This window comes from Mustela lutreola, chromosome 2, assembly GCF_030435805.1.
Source record: "Mustela lutreola isolate mMusLut2 chromosome 2, mMusLut2.pri, whole genome shotgun sequence".
NCBI classification, from domain to species: Eukaryota; Metazoa; Chordata; class Mammalia; order Carnivora; family Mustelidae; genus Mustela; species Mustela lutreola.
In genome coordinates, this window is record NC_081291.1 from 213,299,453 (window position 1) to 213,316,895 (window position 17,443).

General features: G+C 45.9%; 1 protein-coding gene across 2 annotated transcripts in view; it reads right to left on the bottom strand.

Annotated features, from left to right (window-relative positions):
* PAXBP1 (PAX3 and PAX7 binding protein 1) overlaps positions 1–4,256 on the bottom strand; it is a 33,735-nt gene extending 29,479 nt beyond the window's left edge. For both annotated transcript variants that reach the window (XM_059164617.1, XM_059164616.1), the window contains exons 1-2: positions 3,789–4,256; positions 2,200–2,328 (exon numbers count right to left, since the gene is read on the bottom strand). In XM_059164617.1, the coding sequence (XP_059020600.1) occupies positions 2,200–2,328; positions 3,789–4,149 (490 nt within the window). In that variant the 5' untranslated portion in view covers positions 4,150–4,256. The remainder of the gene's footprint in view (positions 1–2,199; positions 2,329–3,788) is intronic.
* Between the last annotated feature and the right edge of the window lie 13,187 nt (positions 4,257–17,443).

Here is a 17,443-nt window from a genome sequence, read left to right on the forward strand (position 1 = left end):
AAGATTTGGGAAAAAAAGCAGTTTCCTAGATTCTGAAATAATTGGTTCCCCTAAAAATACTTCTCTTCCTACCTGCCTTCCCTATTTCTATATATAACACAGCATTTTTCTCTGTCACTGTGTCACAAAAGTTCAGAGTCTGTTTCTTTTAAATCCAACAGCTAAAGTATATATCAAGCCTACCGATTTTTCCCTTGGAATGTTTTTCAAATAATCCTTTCTTTCAAATAATCCTTTCTTTCTTCTCCCACACCCATAAGTGAACAGCTTTAACTCATCCAAAATTTCCCATTCAGTCAGGAAAAGCCTCAGTGTCACTCAACTAAGACCTTTTTAAACACACTATTAATGGATCAAAACCGGCCCTTGATTTTAAAACTGTTTTAGGCCTCCAATCTCTCCTTGTGCCAATCCATTCTGCATGTTAATACCAGGTTAAAGTTTCAAAAGGCATTTATCATGTCACCATCTTGGCAGGCCACCCAACAGCAACTCTAAACCCCTTACTGGATACTAAACATCCTTCATAATCTGTCAACAACGTACCTTTCACCCTAAACCTCTACTTCCTCTATAAATCATCCACTTTGACCTGACAGATGTACTTGCTCTTAACTCAGTCACTTTAAAATATGGTAATACACCCATCATCTTCCCTCTTCCATCTTTTGGAATTTAAATGATCAAAAATCCACTTTCATGGGGCATCTGGGTGGCTCAGTGGGTTAAGCCTCCGCCTTTAGCTCGGGTAATGATCTCAGGGTCTTGGGATCGAGTCCTACATCGGGCTCTCTGCTCGGCAGGGAGCCTGCTTCCTCCTCTCTCTCTCTCTCTCTGCCTACTTGTGATCTCTCTCTGCCAAAAAAATAAATAAATAAAATCTTTGGAAAAAAAAAAAAAATCCACTTTCGTATTCTACTTTACATATGACATTCCTTCTCCTGACTCTAAAAAAAAAAAAAAAAAGCAGTTCCTCTTTAAACCATTTTGCCAAACACTGGGTCCAATTATACATTTAAGTGATGCTGTCTCCAAAATTAGACTATAAATTTGAGATATAATGACATACTTTTTCACATTAAGCCTGAGGCTGAGAACCCATGAAATAATAATTCTATCCTTAATTCCACAGAATAAAAAGGTTGCCCTAAGACATATACATGAGAATAACTCAGACCACAGGATATTATAATGGATCCACTTCCCTCCAAGACAAATAACGTCTTAAAACTGTTAAGCTTCAGTTGTGAAAGGGTGTTGAGAAATGTCTGTACAATGTAGGCAGGAGCCTCACACTGAGGAGTCGTCATCCACATATCTGATAGGGCTGCTGAATGAGAAAGTATTATCAAGAAACATTAAAACAAGGGTGTTCAGGGACACCTGGGTGGCTCAGTTGGTTGAGCAGCTGCCTTCGGCTCAGGTCATGATCCCAGGGCCCTGGGTTCAAGTCCTGCATCGGGCTCCTTGCTCACAGGGAGCCTGCTTCTCTCTCTGCCTCTACCTGCCACTCTGCCTGCTTGTGCTCTCTCTCTCTGAGAAATAAATAAAATCTTAAAACAAAAACAAGGGTGTTCCTCAAAGTTCTGCAAGAATTAAACTAACTGCGGAAATACCACCAAAGAACTGAACATCTGTCTCTATAAAATCCAAGTACAGGAACTTACACAATACTATCTTAAACCAGAATAAATCTGGGTCTCAGGCTTAAGTGGGAAACTTCCTTTCTCTGGTTAATAGCAGTCTGAACACTAGCAGGAAAATTGGAGGAAGATTCAGGTGTTACAGCAGAAACTTTCCGATGGCAAGGACTCTGTCTTTTTAAAAAATGCATTTACTGGGATGCCTGAGTGGCTCAGTCGGTTAAGCGTCTGCCTTCGGCTCAGGTCATGATCCCAGGCTCCTGGGATCGGGTCCCACATCAGGCTCCTTGCTCAACAGGGGAAGCCTGCTTCTCCCCGCTGCTTGTGCTTATCCCCACCCCTGACAAAAAAGAAAGAAAGAAAGAAAGAAAGAAATAGCATTTACCTGTATTAGAATTAAATAACAGAACTGTATCAATACTCAATCTGGACCTTTGACAACAGCAGAATCAACTGAACAAACTCATGATATATACAGCAAAAACACTCAATCAATCCCTGTGAAAAGAGCTTTCATTTTGTTATTTCAAATGAATCCTATTAGTTTGGTACTTACTGTCTGTTGATGAGTTGAGTTCTGTTTTAATCTTTGATTTTTCAAGATCTTCTTTATATTCTTTCTTAAGTAACTTTACTATCTTTTTGCTGTAACTTGATTTCTTCACTTTGAAAACTTCTTCGTTTTCTAAGAAAAGAAATTAAATGAAGTCTGTAGCAACCATTTCAGACAGTATCTTCCCATCTAACTTTCACATGGTCTTAATGTGCTTTTTGCATTCACCAAATGGATACTCATACACCCCAAAGCATTACATAATTTGAAATTATTCCAAATCTGTCACAGACTCTCAAAAGCTGTTCACTTCATAAATTAACCTATATAATGCAAATATGAAACTTTCTGAAAGGCACTTGTGACTACACAAAATTTTTCTATGTCCTATTGTCTTCCTCAGTAGAAAAACAAAAACACTGAAAAAGCACTTAATCACTTTATTTTAAGAAAAAAAAATATCCAAAGTCAAAAGATGCTGGGTAAGAGAGCTGTCAAGTCTGAGTAAATCTATAACCATCACAACATGACATATTTCAAGACTAAGCTGAGAGCAAAGCACTTTTCAAAATTAAGTTTTGGTAAGTATCCACCGTCTCTGATTTGAAAATTTTAAAGTCAAATGCAAACACTTTACCGAATAGTTTCTGCATCATCGTAAAAAAAAAAAAAAAATAAATAAAAAATAAATCTGGGGGTGGTCCTCTCAAACAAATAAGAAATAACAGAAGGCCAAAGAGAAACAGAAAGGCCCGCCTTCCTGGAAAGATGAGAGAATCTTGCATCAATATACAAGTGAGATATCCAAAAACTCTCTTTTTTTGTAACATGCACTTAATTGGGTTACATACACATGCAACTGTTCGGGAAGTTAGATTTAAGGCTCATATATAATCAGAAATCCAAATCCACTGCAACCTAGCCTCTTGCACCCGACTGGATAAATTGCTTTCAATCTCTATTACACCGTCTCTCTTCATTGTCCAAAAATCAATGCGAGGAAAGCGGTACATCTGTACCCCTTATTTTCATGGAGAAACTGAGGCTCGGCGTCTGCAAGGGGCTGGCCCAAGGTCACTCACAGCCAGAGCTTCAGCTCCGGGGACTCTGTCCCCAGATTTAGGATTCCTCTTTACAAACCCTGCCTTCTTGGTCAAGGATGTGTGGACAGATCCCCCCCGAGGCGTGGACACAGTGACCTGCAGAGGACTCAGACCGGGCCACGAGCAGACAGGGGATCCAACTCAAGTTCACCCTGAAACACACCCGCCAGGAAAAAAGCAGGACAGGGGGCACTTTATTCCCACTTGACAAACTCAGAAGGACGGATCTGAGCTCCTGGCCCTCAGAGCAGGAAATGCACAGGAGGACGGTGAGGAGGAGGCGGTTGTTAAGAAAAGGCTGGTGGTGGCGCGGGAACGCGTCCTCCGCCAGGAGCAGAAGGCCGGAGGCGGGGAAAGATGTGCAGCAGGTCGGGCGCGAAGGGGCTCTGTTCCGGGCTGCGGGGGCTGGGCGTCCAGGGAATGCGGGGACTAAAAGTGGGGGCCCAGGGTAGGGAGGCTGGGGTCTGGGGTCCGAAGCGCGGCGGTTACCTTCCTCCTCGTCCTGGAAGCTGAGCAGGCTGGCGCGGGGTACCTCTTTGTTCTCTCGCGGCCTCTTGCGCGGCTTCAGCCCATTGCCGGGCTCCGCGCCGCCGGGGAAGCAGCCCCCGGCCTCAGCCCCGGAGCCCGGGGTCAGCGCGGAAGGAGGCAGCAGCCCGGGGCCCTGCAGCGACTCCCCCCCAGGGGCCCTGTCGCCGCCGCCGCCGCTGCCGCCGCCGCCAGAGCCCGGTTCTTCGCCGGTGCCCGGCGGCGGCAGCAACGGTGGCGGCTCCTGCTCCTCATCGCGCTCTCGCTCCTCCTCCTCCGAGTCATTCCGCTTGCGCACGTTCACTCGCCGGGCCTTTCGGAACATTCCCGCGGCTCGCACGGCGGTCTCACACCCGCTCCCACACCGCGGCCCCGGCGGCGGCAAGCTCGCGACGGCGCACGCGCGCACTCTGGGGCGCCAGCCGGGTCCCGTCTTCCCTCAGTCTACCGCGCACCACCGAGCGCGCATGCGCTCGCACCCTCCCTACGTGGAGAGAGCTCCGTCCCTCTCGCGAGAACGTCAGCTTTTTGCGCTGTCCTCTGTCGGCGTGGAGGACTGTTGGCACGGAACTCTGGGAATCCGGGGCAATCCGACCGGTCACAAAGAGGATCATAGAGACGGAGAGGAGAGAGTGGGCTCGGTTGACTCGCGGCCCACGGTGCTGCAGTGCGTCTTCCGCTCTTACGCAGAGTAGACAGTCAGGAGAGGAAACCTCCCGCCAAGGTCTGGGAGGGGCAAAGAGAGCGGGAGGAGGAGGAGAGAAAGGAGCGGGAGGAGGAGGGTTGAAAAGAGAGGAAAGTAGAGAGGGACGGGGTGGGGGAGGAGCCAGAAAGAGGAACCAGGTTAGGGGAGTCAAAATAAGGTCCCAGGGTGGATGGTCTACCCCAAACTAAGTTGACTTGTGCTGTGGTAATAATTACGAACTCTCTTGGGTCACACTTCGTATTTCTGTATCTTTGGAGCTGCAAAGCACTTTGAAAAGCATTGAATCCCATTTATGATCAACGGTTACCTGGCCTGGTGTGTTGGCCCCTTTCTCGGTTATGCGCAAAGCCAAAGTGTTTCAGCGTTTGGGAAAGAATGCCAGGTCTGCGAGCAGCTCGGAAACCCAGCTAATTTCGGAAACGGAAGGGACATGGGCTTGCCGGAGTGGGGCTGGTTGTGGCGCCCTTCAGCCTTGCGTCACAGACGTCGCCGCCGTCATGGTCCAAACGGGCAAGGCCCCCTCCGGTACCGGACCGTGCGGTCGAACTCACAGCCTTGCCCTTCGTATCAACAGACTGGAGGCCTTTTCCTGCACGTGCGGGCGCATATGTGAATTCGTTTTCATGTCTCAAAATCCGAAAGGTTACCAAGGGCCTTCCTATAGTGAAAAGAGCCCACCCCTCCCCAGAAGCTTTCCAGTAACGCAGGAATTAAAATCCTCACGACCCCCCTGGGATACTCTATGAACATAAAAGCAAATAAGTGTATCTTTATGAATTACCTTTTTACGCGTATTTGTTTTTAGTTGAACGTACATTGGAGTTCGGTGTATGTCCATACATAAAGTTGGCTTTCCTTTTACCCAGGGGCCTACCGATCTATTGTTGGAATGTACCATGATTTATTAAACCAGCCCCATAAAAGTTGATATTAAGGTTATTTCCCATCTTGTTGTAATATTCAATGCCACAGTGAAAAGCTTTGGAAAATGGTCACACCTGGAGAATGAAACAGAATTGGAAGTACTAGATCCAAACGTGTGCATTTATATTTTTGCTAATTCTAAATTGCGCTTTATAGAATCTATGCTTGTGGAGGCCAAGAAAAACAAGGCTGTACCTATCTCAAGTCTAGCCTTGACAGAAGTGCAGCCATCTTAGGTCTCCGTGATGGGTAAATGACCCCTGGTTCCTGGAAGACTGACCAAAGGTTTTGAAAACAAAACAAAACAAAAAAAAACAAAGACAAATCAGGAATAGGATAGCTTAACGTTGTAATAAATCATGCCAGAAAAACAAGAACATAGGGCCAGCAGTCATGGCCCAATCACCTACTGCTGAGTCCACCCTACTCCACTTTTAGAAACTCTGACTGTAATCTGGTTCAGGGTCAAGTCCCTACTCCGCTGTGGCAGGTATGCTTGGACCCAAGCTTAAGCTTGTTGGATAAACCCTCGTGTGAGTGCATCAGTATTGGCTCCTTGGTGGTCTCTTGGGTACAAAACTTGGGCACAACATTTGGAGGTTCCACTGAGATCTGAGAGACCCCCAGGACCCCGACCCGGAGGTTCCTGCACTGGCTGGCGAGTGCACACGTTTTCCTGTTTGCGTGCATACTTTCTGGGAGCTCCAATCTGCACTTTTACCTGTAGGAATTCCAAGCAGTACCTGGGTCAACATTGCCTTAAGCGGATGCGCTGACAGGCCTTCCATCGGGGGTCTTGGGAGACATCCCTTGCCCCTGCCTGGATGACGAAGTCCTCATCTGTGAGGAGAGGCGGCTGCCATTGTGGTCGGATCCTCCCTTAACTTACTTTCAGTTTTGTCTTTGCGGCCGCACTGATCGTTTGTCTGTGTGAGTGTATTCTTGTTAATTGTCATAAGTGTCTTTGTCTTGCTGTGGACTGAGGGCATGTTGGGACAGACACAGACTACCCCTCTGTCTTTGATGATTGACCACTTCTCGGACATCAGGGAGAGAGCTCATAACCTGAGCACAGACGTACGAAAGGGAAAGTTTCAGACTTTCTGCATATCTGAGTGGCCAGCTTTGTTGGATGGCCCAGGAGGGAACTTCTCAACTGCCTATTATCTTTCAGGTTAAGGCCGTCATCTTCAGAGAAAAACCACATGGCTACCCTGACCAAGTACCTAATATCCTGGTCCAGCAGGACATGATAGAGAATCCTCCCTCCTGGCGTAAACCTTTTCTCCCTCCCAAAGTAGGACCTACATCCAAGATCCTAGCCCTGCAGAACCCAACTCCTAAGTCTGACAAGAAAGCGGAGTCCGAACCAAAGATTCCACTTTACCCAGTCCTTGAGGGCACTCTCATGGAGGACCTGACTTTTTCACCGCCCTACCAGGTTTCCCCCCGCCCCGTCTGCCCCTCCAGCAGAAGCATCAGAGGCTGCCCAGGGAGCACCGCTCCCCCTCCCAGATGGAGGCCCCCCCATGCATGGGCCGGCGGCAGGAACACGTGGATGGACCCATCGGGCAGCCCCAGCCCCAAACCCGGGACTGGCCGATTCCACTGTCCTTCCCCTCCACACCATGGGACCCCCCCGATGGAACGGGGGGACAGCCGATGTTATATTGGCCATTCTCTACTAGTGATTTATACAACTGGAGAGCCCAACATGCAAAGTTCTCTGATAACCCAAAAGATCTGATTGGTCTTTTGGATACTGTTCTCTTCACACATCAGCCCACCTGGGATGACTGTCAGCAGCTCTTGCATGTTCTCTTTACCACTGAGGAAAGAGTGAATCCAGGTGGAAGCCCGAAAGTCCGTCCTGAGTGACAACAGAAGGCTGACTCAGAATTCCGATCTCATAAATGCAGCTTTCCCCTTATCTCACCCTGCTTGGGACTACAACTCGACAGCAGGTAAGGAGAGGCTCCGGGTCTACTGCCAGACTCTGATGGTAGGTCTCAAGGCTGCAGCACACAAGTCTACCAATTTGGCTAAGGTATATGATGTAAGACAGGGTAAAGATTAGAGTCTGGCGGCATTCCTAGAAAGGATCATAGTGGCGTTCACCCCTATGAAGCCAGAGGCCCCAGAAACCAGAGCTGCCATTGTTATAGCTTTTGTTAACAAGCTGCTCTGGACATTAAAAGGAAATTGCAGAGGGTAGAAAGACTAGGAGAAAGGAGGCTATAGGATCTGATAGTGGTGGCAGAATGAGTCTACAATAACAGAGAGATCCTGGAGGAACAACAGGCTAAGATGAGTGACCATCAGACCCGGATCTTGGCTAAGATCCTACTGGCCACGACCACGGATGACCCACATGAAAAACAGAGATGTCTCAAGAAGTTGGCTTCAGGAGCAGGTAAGGAGGATGGCCCCTGTCGAGAATGCCCCAAACGGAATAAAAGCCAGTGTGCTTATTGCAAGGAAGAAGGCCACTGGGTAAAAGATTGCCTCAACAAAAGACCAAAGGCCTCCGCTACTATCTTGGAAGTCGAAGATTTAGATGACTAGGGGGGTTAGGGTTCGGCACCCCTCCCTGAGCCCAGGGTAACCCTTAAAGTGGAGGGGCAACCGATTAACTTCCTAGTAGACACCAGGGCACAGCACTCTGCCTAGCTACAACCTCAAGGGAAATCGACAAATAAGACCTCATGGGTACAGGGGGCCAGAGGCACTAAACAATATTCATGGACGACCTGAAGAACAGTGGACCTCGGCGTGGGCCGGGTATCCCACTCCTTCATGGTCATCCCTGAGTGCCCTGAGTGTTAGTCTGGGACTTACTCACCAAGATGGGAACCAAAATTAGTTTCCACCCTAGAGGGACAAAGGTTCTGGGTAAAGAGGGACACCCGATCCAGGTGCTTGTCATGAACCTCGAGAACGGATATTGTCTTCACCAAATGCCCCCAGCACCAATGACCAACATTGACCACTGGCTGCAGGAGTTTCCCCAAGCATGGGCAGAAACTGGGGGAATTGGACTGGCCCGACGTTGGCCAGTGATATACATTGAACTAAAGCCAGGAGCAGAACCAGTCAGAGTCCACCAATACCCCATGCCTCTCACAGCATGGGCAGGGATCATCCCACACATCCGGCGACTGCTAGACTCGGGCATACTGCGGCCTTGTCATTCGGCATGGAACACTCCCCTGCTTCTAGTGTGAAAGCCACACTCTAATGATTATAGACTGGTCCAGGAATTGAGGGAAGTCAACTGACGGGTGATGGACATGCACCCTATGGTCCCAAATCCCTACACTCTCCTCTTCACCTTGCCCCAGACAAGACTTGGTATACAGTACTAGACCTAAAGGACGCCTTTTTCAGCTTGCCCTTGGCCCCAAGGAGCCAAGACCTCTTCGCTTTTGAATGGGCAGACCCGGAGAAGGGCATCGATGGCCAACTTACCTGGACTTGACTACTGCAAGGATTCAAAAATTCACCCACCATCTTTGACAAGGCACTACATGAGGACTTAGGTGAGTTCCGTGCCAAGCACCCTAACCTGACTCTATTACAATATGTAGATGATACCCTGTTGGCAGCAGAGGACCAGGAAACATGCCTACAAGGCACCAAGAATTTGCTCCAAATGATAGCAACTCTGGGATACTGGGTTTCAGCTAAGAAGGCCCAGATCTGCAGAACGGAGGTGAGCTACCTGGGGTACAAATTGAAAGATGGACAGAGATGGTTAACAGATGCACAGAAGGAGACCATCATGAGGATCCCGCAGCCTCGAAACATCTGCTAGGTACATGAATTCTTGAGGTTGGCTGGGTTCTGCCGGTTGGGGATCTCTGGTTTTGCTGACATATCTAGTCCCCTCTACAAGGCCACAAAACAAAAACAGGACTTTGTGCGGACTGAGACCATGAACAAAGCCTTCAACCTTAAGCAAGCCTTGCTTTTGGCCCTGGCACTCAGGCTGCCTGATCTAAGCCCTTCCACCTTTATGTGGATGAAAAGGAAGGGGTGGCGAAGGGAGTCCTAATTCAATACCGAGGCCCCTGAAAGAGGCTGGTGGCCTACCTCTCAAAGAAACTGGATGCTTTGGCCGCTGGATGGCCTCCATGCTTAAAAATTATTGCTTCAGTGGCCACCATGTTTAAAGATGCAGATAAGCTGGCTATGGGGCAGGAACTATATGTCACTACCCCACATGCCATTGAAGAGGTACTCAAACAACCCCCAGACCGATGGATCGGCAATGCCCGCTTGACCCATTACCAGGACTTGCTTTTGAACCCTACCAGAATTTTGTTCCAGCCCTAAACCCAGTGACATTGCTCCCTAACCCTGACTGGGAACCCCCCCACTACATGACTGCCAAGAAATCCTGGTTCAGGTGCATGGAGTCAGAGCTGATCTCCAGGACCAACCACTGCCAAATGCAGATGACACCTGGTGTACAGATGGCAGTAGCTTTGTCTGGGAAGGAATCAGGTATGCGGGGCCAGCTGTGACCTCAGAGACAGAGACTGTCTGGGCAGAACCATTAGCGGTGGGGACATCTGCCCAATGGGCTGATTGCACTAACCAAGGCACTAACAATGGGAGCAGGCTAGCAGATAAACATCTATACTGATAGCAGGTAGGCCTTTGCCACAGCCCATATCCATGGAACCATTTATAGGGAAAGAGGGCTCTTAATAGCAGAAGGAAAAACTATTTAAAACAAGGTAGAAATCCTTGAGCTCCTGAGGGTCCTCTGGCTGCCTAAGGCACTGGCCATTATCCATTGTCCAGGACACCAAAAAGCAGATATGCCAGTGGCCAGGAGAAACCGGCTGGCTGACTTAAAAGCAAAAGAGGCAGCTCTTTCAGTGGACTATGTCTTAGTGACCACACTGCCTGATCCAGGAACACTGACATGCCAGACAACCCCAATTACACTGACACAGACTTATAATGGGTCAGGCGTCTGCCCGGGACACAATGCTCACATGGCTGGTGGAGAGCTGCAGATTGCAGCATTAATCCTACCAGAGGAACTGGGATGGTGAGTCCTATCCAAAATGCATAAAAGTACCCACATGGGAACAAAAGAATGGAAGACTTGGTGCAACATGTAAAGATCACCATCAAAGACTCCTAATCAAAGATCGAACAGATTGTGGCAAGCTGCCACGCATGTCAATGAACTAATGCCACCGCCCATGGATCTAACCCTGGCACCCGGCTCCCGGGGGACCGCCCAGGAGCCTACTGGGAAGTGGACTTCACTGAGGTAAAACCTGGAAAATATGGATACAGGTATTTGCTAGTGTTTGCAGATACTTTTTCAGGATGGACAGAGGCATTTCCCACCAAACATGAAACAGCGCAGACTGTGACCAAGAAACTGCTGGAAGATATCCTACCAAGGTGTGGTTTTCCTGTTAAGATTGGATCAGACAACAGACCCAGATTCCTCTCTAAGGTAGCACAGGGAGTGGCACTAGTACTTGGGGCAGACTGGAAATTACATTGTGCATATAGACCCCAAAGCTCAGGACAGGTAGAGAGGATGAACAGAACATTAAAGTAGACCTTCACTAAATTAGCCCTGGAGACTGGCAGGGACTGGGTGACTCTCTTCCCCTTCGGCCTATATAGGGTATGAAACTCCCCATATAAGATGGGACTTACTCCCTTCGAGATCATGTTCGGTATTCCTCCACCCATTATTCCCAATTTAAAACCTGAGGTGCTTGCTGAGTTTGATGATCACTGACTCCTTTTCTCCCTCCAAATGTTACAATGAACCCATGAACAGGTGTGGCCTAAGCTGAGGGCCCTTTACGAGACTGGGCCACCCCCGGACCCTCATCGATATCGACCGGGTGACTGGGTGTATGTCCGGAGACACCAACACCAGACACTTCAACCGCTCTGGAAGGGACCCTACATCGTGATCCTGACCACTCCCACCGCTCTCAAGGTCGACAGGATTACTCCCTGGGTCCACTACACCCACGTCCGGCCAGCTGACCCACACGCTGTTCTCAAGGACTTTGTTCCAGAATGGAAAAGTCAGCCCAACAAGGACAATCCCCTAAAGCTAAGACTGCGCTGTTCTCACTTACCCCACTAATGTTACTTATGCTATGTCCTCCTCACGCCAGGGCCAATCCCCACCAACCACTTAACCCAACATGGCAGGTAATACATGTTTCTACAGTAGAGGTTGTATATTCCCTTTCAAAAATTGCCCCACAACAGGCGTGGTTCCATGACCTTACTCTTGACCTAACAAAAATACTTGGGAATACCCATCTCCACAGATTGAGAAGCCAACTATACAAGCGGCATTTTTATGTTTGCCCGGGACACCTTACAGGAAACCAGGAAGGACAGTGTGGGGACCCCTCTCACTTTTACTGTGCCAGCTGGAGCTGTGTCTCCACTGGCGAAATTTGGTGGATGGCCCCCTACAAAGATGACTTAATTAATCTTAAAAGAAACCGCACATCGCAGAGCTCTGAAACCAGTAATCTGATCACCCTAAAATTCACAGAAGCTGGCAAACTAGATACCAGGTGGCAGATAGGACTTACTTGGGGCTTAAGAATCTATGACGTAGTAAGACTTGGTTATCAGGACCCGGGTACACTATTCACCTGAGACTCTTGGCCCAGAATAACCAGGTTAACCTAGGCCCAAACCCTGTATTAGCACTGTCCAAAACTCAGATAACTCCTTTCCCCCCTCCGCCGCCCTCCCCAATACCCACCATACCATCTGCATCCAGTAACATCTCTAATGTACATATGATCACTTCCATCCAGACCCCTTCCCACAAGATCCTCCTTCTCCTCCTTACCTTTGGGCCCTGCATTATCAATAGGTTAGTTACTTTTGTCAAAGACAGAGTCAGTACAGTTCAACTCATGGTACCCAGACAGCAGTACCAACCACTGGACCTTGTTACTGAGGCCAGCTTGGACCCATGATTGGGTCCTTCCTTAGGTTCCTTTGAGAGGAGGAAATGTGGAGGCCAATAAAAACAAGGCTGTACCCACCTCAAGTCTAGCCTTGACATAAGTGCAGCCATCTTGGCCCCGGCAGCCATCTTAGGTCTCCATGACCGGTAAATGACTCCTGGTTCATTTAAACTGACCAAAGTTTTCGAAAACAACAGGCCATACCAAAGACCAATCAGGAATAGGATAGCTTAATGTTGTAATAAATCATGCCAGAACAACAGGAACAAAGGGCCAGCAGTCGTGGCCCAGTCATCTACTGCCGAGTCCACCTCTACTCTGTCTTTAAAAGCTCTGACTATAATCTGGTTCAGGGTTCAAGTCCCTACTCCACTGTGTCGGGTATGCTTGGACCCAAGCTTAAGCTTGCTGAATAAAGCCTCGTGTGATTGCATCGGTGTTGGCTCCTTGGTGGTCTCTCAGGGTACGAAACTTGGGCACAACATGCTAACTTGTACTCTTACCAGCAAATATGAGAGTGCCTTTTTGTCCACACCATCCTGTCAAAATTGCATTTAAGATTTAAGTTCCAAGTTGAAGCAGAAGATCCCAAGACCACCAAGAATTTCTATGTCATTCACATCTGCCTTATTTTCTCTGGCTTTCTTTGTTTGAATTTGAGATCTGCCCAGTCAGGACCCACTTTTGGAAACTCGAAAGTTGATCTAGACTAAAAGCATCCTCTGTAACATTTTCTTCCAGTTAATAGAAAAAGTTAGCAACATCTCAATCCCATTCTGTTCTCATTACTCTAAGTTCTTATATTCTGGCTACTCAGCATTGATTTAAGTTCTGATTCTGACAGTGTTTCATTGGTGAAATTGAACTCCACTTCCCATCACAGAAGATTCAAATTGTGCCTGATCAGCCTCTAGACACCTGAGCCAAAAGACAGATTTGCAGTAATATGATTAGGGTTAGAGGTAACAAACATAAGGTCCAGAGGAGAATATGTTAATATCTTGGCTTAATATTTCAAAAAGATCTTCCACTGTAAAAATGGTGGCTGAATACGGATAGAAAGCCAAGATAGTGATAAACAATGAATATAAGTTTGACAGTCTACCTATTCAGATAATTAAAGGGCAAAGTTAAACACTTGAAAGTTGTTTTGCTACGCAAGCAAGCCAAAGTTCCTTTTATAGAGGTTATAGATCTTATGGAAATTGAATTCCTAAAACTGAACTAGCTGCTTTGGTTGCCTGTCAGCCCATATATTATCCAAACTGATGATTTTATAAAATGCTTTTGTGCTTTAAGTATTAAACAGACTAATTTGTTTATTGCATATAGTATGTCATTACCATTTAATATTGGAAGGTGGTTAGTGTTCTGGGAAAACAGAAACTGCTTACATAGAACTGTTACATCAGTCATTTTGTTTGAATCAGTAAGTTAGTTCAGTTCTTTTTAAAAGTCATTTTTTCCAGGCAATAATTCTGATTTTTTTTTCCCCACTGAATTGTGAGTTTGAATGGATTAATTGACCCATAAATTAAGATAAAACAGGCAAACCAGTTTCGATTTGTTTGCTGACTCAGTATTAGACTCTGTAGTCTAGAACAATGGTTATGAAATGCAAGTCTATGAACCTGTGAAAAGTTTTCCCTAGTCAGTTGCCAAATGAGAACAGTAAATTGTCTGTGTAGAGTAGCCAGATGTCCTTTCCTGGGGGGAAAAATGTTCGTTTATTCTGCGATTGTCTTTCTCTTTCCATATTAAGATACTAAGATCTCTTTCCTTCCGTGAAACAATGATGATGTTATACGATAGTGTGTGTACGTGTGTTTGCATTTGTTTTTGGCAAAGTAAAAGTAAAAGCCATGAATAATCCTAAATTTTTTATTTTACCTAGAAATTTTATTATTTGTTTTTTATTTTTTTAAAGCAAGGTTTATTAAGGGATAGCAAAGTGATAGTACAAAGCTCCTGAGGAGGGAGTGGACCCAAAGGAGTTGCCCTAAAAATTGTATCTGGCAGGTGAATCTCATAGTCTAGGAATACCCAATCTAGGGATTTTTCTTTATTTTCTAAAACCATAACTCAATAATTCTACTCTGGAAAAATCATTCAATTATTTAAATATCTTTAGAGCTTGCCTTGCTGAAGGCAGTTCTGCATTATCTTAAAGTAAAATGTAAGCTTCATGGGAGAAGAGATTTGATGTTTTGTTCACTGCTATCTTCACAGCACCTATAATGGCACCTCGTACACAACTGGTAATAAATATTGTTGACTGAATGGTACTGCACATTATATGTTTATTTAATTAGTGATAAATATTTCATCCTTTGTTGATATAAAGTACGTTTTCTACAGCTTACATTCCTTTATTCTCAAAACAAGATTGCAATACATTTGTTATAAATTCCTGGGTAGATGAGGTTTTTTTGTTTGTTTGTTTGTTTTTTAACTTGACACAGAGAGAGAGAGAGAGCAAGCACAAGCAGGCACACAGAGAGAGGGAGAAGCAGGCTCCCCGCTGAGCAGAGAGCCCTACACCACTGGGGGCTCAATCCTAGGACTCTGAGATCGTGGCCTGAGCCAGAGGCAGAGGCTTAACCCACTGAGCCACCCAGGCACCCCTAGTAGATGTATTCTTAAAGCAGTAATAAATAGCTCCCCATTGGCCTTTAGGAAGTGCCTCCAGTAGAGAGAAAGGCGCTCTCCACCCAATGATAGCTGGAAACCAGGTTACTTAGTACTGATTGGCAAAGATGGGCTCTTGGTCCAAGGTAAGCCAATCAGATTCTCCCAAGATTTTGCACTTGAAACTAAGACAATGAGTCCCTGCTTGTGGCTTAGAATTGCAATGAACTCAGGAGCCCAAGGGAAGCCATAAATTACCATGTCAATTCAAACGCTGAGAAAACTAGTCTGTAGCAGAAGAATGAAGCAGAGGAAAGACAAAATAGCATGTGGGGTTCCTGGGTCTTTCCTGGCTCTTGTTCTCAACGCTTCTTGAAGCAGGACTGCACTCCTATCTGTGGGCTCCCTGAGATGCCCCCAGAATCCTTAGAGTAAAATTTTTTTTTGTTTTGCTGCTGTTGAGCTTGTTTTATTTTGTGGGTGTGTCTGCTTTAAATACTTCACATTTCCATTAGTTAGAATCAAAGAACCCTAGGACCAAAGAATTCTAGCAAAATAAAAGTTATTTTATTTTATTTTTTTAAAGGATTTTATTTATTTATTTGACAGAGAGAGATCACAAGTAGGCAGAGAGGCAGGCAGAGAGAGAGAGAGGAGGAAGCAGGCTCCCTGCAGAGCAGAGAGCCCGATGCGGGACTCGATCCTAGGACCCTGAGATCATGACCTGAGCCGAAGGCAGTGGCTTAACCCACTGAGCCACCCAGGCACCCATAAAAGTTATTTTAATTCTGTAGTAATATTAATTTTATCTGTGCAATTTATACAACTATTTTTTTTTCTTTCAAGATTGAAATTCAAGTTGGTTCACATATAGAGTAGTAGTAGTTTTGGGGTAGACTTTAGTGATTTATCAATTGCATTTAACAGCCGGTGGTCTTTACATCAAGTGCTCTCCTTAAATCCCATCACCCAGTTACCCCATCCCTCTACTCGCTGCCCCTCCAGCAACCCTCAGTTTGTTTCCTATAATTAAGAGTCTCTTAGGGCGCCTGGGTGGCTCAGCGGGTTAAGCCGCTGCCTTCGGCTCAGATCATGATCTCAGGGTCCTGGGATGGAGTCCCGCATTGGGCGCTCTGCTCAGTGGGGCGCCTGCTTCCCTCTCTCTCTGTCTGCCTCTCTGTTTACTTGTCATCTCTGTCTGTCAAATAAACAAATAAAACCTTAAAAAAAAAAAAAGTCTCTTAGAGGTTTGCCTCCCTCTTTGTTTTCATCTTATTTTATTTTTTCTTCCCTTCCCCTATGTTCATCGGTTTTGTTTCTTAAAATCCACCTAAAGTCAAATCATATGGTTTTGTCTTTGACTTACTTAGCCCAATACCCTCTAGTTCTGTTCACATTGTTGCAAATGGCAACATTTCATTCTTTTTGATGACTGAGTCATATTTTGTTATATACATATACCACGCCTTCTGTCTCCATTCATCTGTTCATGGACATCTGAGCTCTTTGCATAGTTTGGCTATTGTGGACATTGCTGCTATAAATATTGTGCTACATGTGCCCTTTCGAATCACAGTGTTTGTATCTTTGGGTTAAATACCCAGTAGAACAATTCCTGGATAACTCTATTTTTAACTTTTTTTTTTTTAAAGATTTTATTTATTTATTTGACAGACAGAAATCACAAGTAGGCAGAGAGGCAGACAGAGAGAGAGGAGGAAGTAGGCTCCCTGCTGAGCAGAGAGCCCAATGTGGGGCTGGATCCCAGGACTCTGGGATCATGACCTGAGCTGAAGGCAGACGCTTTAACCCACTGAGCCACCCAGGGGCCCCTCTATTTTTAACCTTTTAAGGAAACTTCATACCATTTTCCAGAGTGGCTGCATCAGCTCGCATTCCCAACAGTGTAAGAGGGTATCCCTTTCTCTGCATCCTCACCAACACCTGTTGCTTCCTGACTTGTTAATTTTAGTCATTCTGACTGGTGTGAGGTGGTATCTCATTGTGGTTTTCATTTTTATTTCCCTGATGATAAGTGATGTTGAGCATTTTTTTCATGTGTCTGTTAGCTATTTGTATGTCTTTTTTTTTTTTTTTTTTTTTGAGAAATGTCTATTCATGTCTTCTGCCCATTTCTTGATTGGATTCTCTGGGGTTTTTTGGGTGTTGAGTTTGATAAGTTCTTTATAGATTTTAGATACTAGCCCTTTATCCATTATGTCATTTGCAAATATCTTCTCCCATTCTGTAGGTTGCCTTTTAGTTTTGTTGTTTCCTTTGCTGTGCAGATGGGTTTTTTAAAAATTATTTTATTAATATATAATATATTCTTTGTACAGGTCTATGAATCATCAGGCTTATACACTGTGCAGAAG